General features: G+C 40.9%; 1 protein-coding gene across 1 annotated transcript in view; it reads right to left on the bottom strand.

Moving 5' to 3' along the window:
- The window catches only part of CRYZ (crystallin zeta), a gene marked incomplete at its 3' end in the record, with an annotated part of 21,406 nt that overhangs the window by 13,496 nt on the left and 1,803 nt on the right, over positions 1–6,107 (bottom strand). Inside the window, exons 2-4 of the mRNA XM_023509885.1 lie at positions 4,264–4,380; positions 2,366–2,518; positions 548–712 (exon numbers count right to left, since the gene is read on the bottom strand). Of these exons, the coding sequence (XP_023365653.1) occupies positions 548–712; positions 2,366–2,518; positions 4,264–4,380 (435 nt within the window). The remainder of the gene's footprint in view (positions 1–547; positions 713–2,365; positions 2,519–4,263; positions 4,381–6,107) is intronic.

Here is a 6,107-nt window from a genome sequence, read left to right as displayed (position 1 = left end):
TCTTCTATCCGACAAAACCAAACTGCTCTCGCCAATCACCAGGGTGTTTTTCCCCATACACCATGCCCATGCTATTCCCATGGTCCGGAATGTCCTCTCCCCTCCTAGCTATCCTTCTCTGGAGAGTTTTCTCTAAGCCTTTCCAAATTCTTTGTGGATTTGACTAAAATGAAAATGTAGATTGTCGGGTACAAGTCATGAAAACTAACCAGGGGGTCTGAGTGTGGAAACCTCACATTATACTTTTAACTTGCTGCCCTCAAAATTTTTGAGTCATCAGCACAGGGATCACCCTTGCGATCCCACAAATCCCTTTGCACTGCTCTGCCACTAGACATTCCACCTGCTATATACACATCTTGAAGACAGTGTTAGCTCTTCTTTGTATCCTCAATGATTAGCACATTCCCCCAAATTAGCACAGTTTCCATTTCGTAAATATTTAATGGTGAGTAACAGGTACCCAACAATAATAGATGGATGAATGGCGATGGCAGTTAACGCCTTCTTTGCGGGTGTTGGCTATGAAACTGACAGAGTGTGGTTACCTGTGGATCAGAGCTCGATAAGCGGTAAAATACGGGACTCCAATAGCAGCTCCTTGTCTGAAGTCCAGTTTTTCGGGCAGTTTGTAGACAGTGTGATCTGCGGCAAGCGCATACTCTGCGTAGCCCCCCGAGATCGTGCTGGTAGTGAAAACTCTGTCACCTTTCTAGGGGAATAGACAGAGTAATAAATGTATCAGGGCTTCAAAACTATAGCAAGACAGGTACAATCCTTTATAACGCAACCCTTATAACAAGAAGTTAAGTACAGATAAACAGCTCCTTGTCTGAAATCCAGTTTTTCGGGCATAAAGCAAAACAGACATGATAAGCCACCAAAGACAGGTGTAAGGAACAGAAAGGAATTATGTCTAAGTCAGGGAATTTTTTTTTTTTTTTTGAGACAGAGTCTCAACTATGTCACCCTTGATAGAGTGCCATGGTGTCACAGCTCATAGCAACCTCCAACTCTTGGGCTTAAGTGATTCTCTTGCCTCAGCCTCCCAAGTAGCTGGGACTACAGGTGCCTGCCACAATGCCCGGCTGTTTTTTGTTGTTGCTGTTGTAGTTGACTTGTTGTTTGGCAGGCCCGGGCCAGGTTTGAACCCATCGGCTCTGGTGTATGCGGCTGGTGCCCTAGCCACTAAGCTACAGGTGCTGAGCCTAAGTTGGGGAAATTTAGAATAGCTTCAGGCTTGGCGCCAGTGCTGCACACTGGTGTGCCGTGAGACCCACGGCTTGGCAGAAAATTCTAAGGCATCACACGTGCTCACGGAGGGCATGAAGGGAGCGCAGGGCTCAGGGGCAGAACACAAAGAGCAGAGGTCCAACCAGGGACGGAGCCCCGGCAAGACTGACACCGGAGGACACCCAGAGAAAAAGAGGCCCGAAAGCGGATGCCTGGAGAGGAAGCAGAGAGGAGAATGGGAGGAAGTGATGCCAGGAAAGCTGAAGTTTTTGTTTTTTGTGTTTTGTTTTTTTCAAGAAAAAGTTAAGTGGCTGAGAGTATCAAATGTCACAAAGAAGTCAAGAAAGATAATGACATAAAAAGGCCCATTAACTCCAGCAATATAGAGGCCATTAGTGACATTAGCAAGAATCGTTTCAGTGGAGAGATTGGGGGCAGAAGCCAGGTTGCCACCGGCTAGGGAGTGGAAAGCTGGAGGAATGTCCCCGTCTTCCTGCACAGGGCACATTAATCTTCTCTGTCTCGCCCCAATTTTGGTAAATGTGCTGGCAAAGTTGAGCAGGTCAAGGAATTATAAGGAACGATGCCAGGACATGAGTGCGCTATGAATACACTCTGCGTTGTACGGCTCTTGGCCTAGAGATCACAAGGCCTGATAATAACACTTTCGTTGACCTTGGTCTGAATCACAGCTCCAGAACTGTAAGGGACCTCACATTTTTTCATATTTTACTTACACTTCAAAATAACTAATTTTCCCTTCGTTTTATAAAGCCAAATTTACAACAGGAATTAAAAATTACATTGGCGTATATGTTATCAAGAATTAGGAAGTAGTATAATTTCCTTGTTTGTTCTCTTTCCTTATACAGTTATATTAAGTCTAGAAGATCACAGTTCATTCTGTGGGGATGTGAAGGCACAGAAATTACTTTTATCTATTCTCTCAATGCAAACAAATAAGGCTTCTGGAAAAAAGCAATTTCTTTTTTGACTAGAGGAGTCCCCCAAGTGGCAGGAACTGTGCAGCAAGTCCTTTTAAAGCTTTAAATACAGAGACATTTGAAAACTGTGTTCAAATAATAAAAGAAAAAGTTAATATTATTAATGGAAATAATTAAAGATGTAATACCTTGAAAGCAGAGACGTTATCTCCAACAGCTTCTATTACACCAGCCACATCTGAGCCCGGAGTGTAGGGCAGGAGTGGTTTTCTACTGTAAGTTCCAGAGCGAATGTATGTCTCCACGGGGTTGACACCACATGCGTGGACCTTGATTAGAACCTGCAATGATAACACGTTTTAGTTCACACCAAGCATTTAGATATTCATTCAGGATTATGCCACAACTGTGCTGATTATGGGAGCTATGGAAAATGGGGTTAAAAAAGAAAAAATCCTTGCCATCAACAAATCCACATTCCAGTTTTGCAAACCCACATATAAGTAAATGAGACAGAATGCCTTGTGTGCTGTATTAAAAAGATTCTGGGAAAACAGTGCAAGAATTATTTTAAGTGATGTGTGGCACAGCTCTCTGTGTGTTCATCAAACCCATCTCCTCCTCCTCCTGGGTACACGGGGAGAGCAGTACCTCCTGGCCTCTTCCACATGGCCACGAGGAATCAACTATGAGTTCTAGACACTGAAATGTCAGCAAAAGTGATGGCAGCCACCTGCAGGTGGGGCCCATAGAAACCTTCCCAGGCGAATGCACTGTGCTCTTCCCCTTCCATGGAGACCTCAGAAGATGGGAGTTGAAGGTGGTAGAGCCACATGATGACAGACGTGTGGGTCCCTAAGTCACTGCTGGAGGACAGCGACCTATCAACATTTCAGAATTTTTGAATTTAGTGAATAAGAAATAATTTATTGGACAGCATCTGTGGCTCAGTGGGCAGGGCACCAGCCCCATATACCGAGGGTGGCAGGTTCAAACCTGGACCCAGCCAAACTGCAACAAAAAATAGCCGGACCTTCTGGCGGGCTCCTGTAGCTGTAGTCCCAGCTACTCGGGAGGCTGAGGCAAGAGAATCACCTAAGCCTGAGAGCAGGAGGTTGCTGTGAGCTGTGATGCCACAGCACTCTACTGAGGGTGACAAAGTGAGACTCTGTCTCTTAAAAAAAAAAAAAGGAAGAAAAGAAATAATTTATAATTTATTTTCTGCTGTTGCTGTTGTTGAACCATTATTATTTTGATGAGATTACAGACTATCACAGGGGGCAATGTTACCTTAATTAACACAGAATGATTATTTCTCATCCCCATGTAAGAAAGAGAGAAGGCCTTACAGAGGAAGTGGCATTTGAGCTAGGCCTTCAAAGATGAGAAATAATTCCTTAGGAATGGAGAAAAGGGATATTTCAGGTAAAAGAAATCATATGTGCAAAGACAGAGGAATGAAAGGGCCTCTTGAGGGAAAGGAGGATAAAGTTTGAGGCTGTTACAGCACTCTCTCTCTCTCTATGGAGAGACAGCGATAAGAAATAAATCTGTAAAGATAGGTTACAGCCAAATTGTAAAAATTCTCATAAGGCTTGCTAAGGAAATCAGACTTGGGAGCCATAGGAGGTGCAGTAGAAAAAGGCATGATTTTAAATCTAAAGTATATTGTTAAAGTCGTGGGAGATGATTACACTCTACACTTAAATTCTCGCATATAAAAAAGTATAAATGCAGAAGAAATTTGTTTTCCCACCACACACAAAATAATGATCATGACAGTTTGTAATGGAAGAACTTATTAAAAACTACTTATAACTCCATTCAGAAAAATTCATTGTACTACATAAATGATTCTCTACTTCACAAATTTTTCTTAAAACCAGAAGTTACGCTTTTCATATGTCTGCTTCACTAACGATTGGATATATGTTAACTTTGTCAGAATTCATACAATAGTGTAAATTTTGTCCTAATTCAATGCCTTTAAAAATCACTGAGAGTCTGTTTCTTTTGAACACGGACCTGATGTGTGAAAGACTCACTCTCAGTATAATTACTGCCTGAGAAAAGTAATTATGTCCACCTGAAAGTCTTTTGGAATCGGAACTGCAACATCCGACTGGAGTTTCAGCACTTCTGGTCCACCGAATTCAAAAACTCTAACAGCTCTCATCAACTTCTGTCCAGTTGCCATGGTGATCTAGATACCAAGAAAAAAAAAATTAACATATTGTCATAGTATCTGGGCCATCACTGTGTTTCGCCCCTTGGAGGGAAGAGATCAAACGATTTTTCAAACAACAATTTAAATCGTGAGCTTACCACTGATCTCATTTCATGTTTAAGGACCTTTCATCTCAAAAATCCTTCAGCTGCAAAGCAAAATACTTCATCCTACTTCCTGTAGGGATTCAGTGCCTTAGACAAGGGAATCAACCAGGAAAAGAAAAACATCTGGACAGATGTAGCATGATACCGCATCTCAGGTTTTCTTTTGTGTGAGCTTGGGTTAGAATCTCTTGGAAAAGTGAGGAGCTAATTTCTATTAACATTAAATGAAAAGCCCTTCTTTTGCTAAATTATGAAATATTCCAAACATAGAAATAGAAACACATTTATCTAATACACAGAATTAAATTTTAAAGAATCTTAGTAGTTTAAATACCTAATACTTTATAGGTATAATTGAAGCATCTTGTACCCACTCCCAAACCCATTTCTGGCCCACCCATCTAAGAGGTGTGGCCCACAGCATGTCACACCAATGCTGTGTGTGTGCACATTACTGAACATCACACACAATTGTTTTGTGTGGCTTCAAACTTTATTTACCTTGGATCACACTGTACTTAATTCTCCAATTTGCTTTTTTCTTTCAGCATTAAGGTTTTGAGGTTTATTACAGTTCGTTCATTTTAATTGAAGGGGGAAAAAACATCAAAAACTAAGAAAAAATCATTTTATCATAAGGACATTTGCACTAGGCTGTTTATTGCAGCTCAATTACAATTGCCAAACTGTGGAAACAACCTAAATGCCCACCAACCCAGGAATGATTCACAAGCTGTGGTATATGTATATCATGAAATACTATTCAGCCACTAAAAACGATGGAGACTTTAAATCTTTTGTATTAACCTGGAGCTGAAACACATTCTTCTTAGTAAAGCATCACAAGAATGGAGAAGCAAGAATCCGATGTACTCAATTCTGACATGAGGACAATTGATGACCTAGTACATGGTGGGGGGTGGAGGAATGGGGGAGCAGAGAGAGGGAAGGAGGGAGGGGGTGGGGGGGTCAGAGTGTGCCACACAGCTCTTAGAGGCAGGATATAATCATAAAAGGGACTTTTCCTAACAAATGCAATCAGCGTAACCTGGTTCTCTGTACCATCAATGAATCACAAACAATAAAAAATAAATAAGTAAATAAAACAAAAAAAGAAAAAAAAACCTAAAAACACTGCTCTTAATATAATCTTTTATAAATTCCACAGGCTCTGAGTTAGTCTTTCTGTACTACCACTGTTAATGTTAAAATGAAAAGAAAACTCAAGAATTAAATTCTAGGAAAAGGCAAAGAATATTTGTATAAAAAATTACATAACTTTGGAAGGTCCCCCATACCTCTAAATTATGTAGTGAAATGGTTTTGACTGTATCCCCATAATTTAACTGGTTACTGCAATTTATTGAAATTAACCAAATCAAATATGGTTAGATTCTGCCTCCATCTAAAAAAACTTATTCCTCAAGAACAAGCAGTTTAAACATCAGGAAGAGCGGCAGAAACTAGCGCCTGAGATAAAAGAATTCAGGTTTTTACTGCCCCAGAGCTCAGCACAGGACCACTCAGAACAGAGCCCACACTGGCCATAAAATGTCATTCAATGTACGGGGGAGAAATTAAAAGCATTCTGGTAAT

The sequence above is a fragment of the Otolemur garnettii genome, unplaced genomic scaffold, assembly GCF_000181295.1.
Source record: "Otolemur garnettii isolate 467f Iridium unplaced genomic scaffold, OtoGar3 scaffold00010, whole genome shotgun sequence".
Lineage (NCBI taxonomy): Eukaryota > Metazoa > Chordata > Mammalia > Primates > Galagidae > Otolemur > Otolemur garnettii.
The sequence above is the reverse complement of the archived record's forward strand: the minus strand, read 5'-3'. Positions and strand labels throughout refer to the sequence as shown.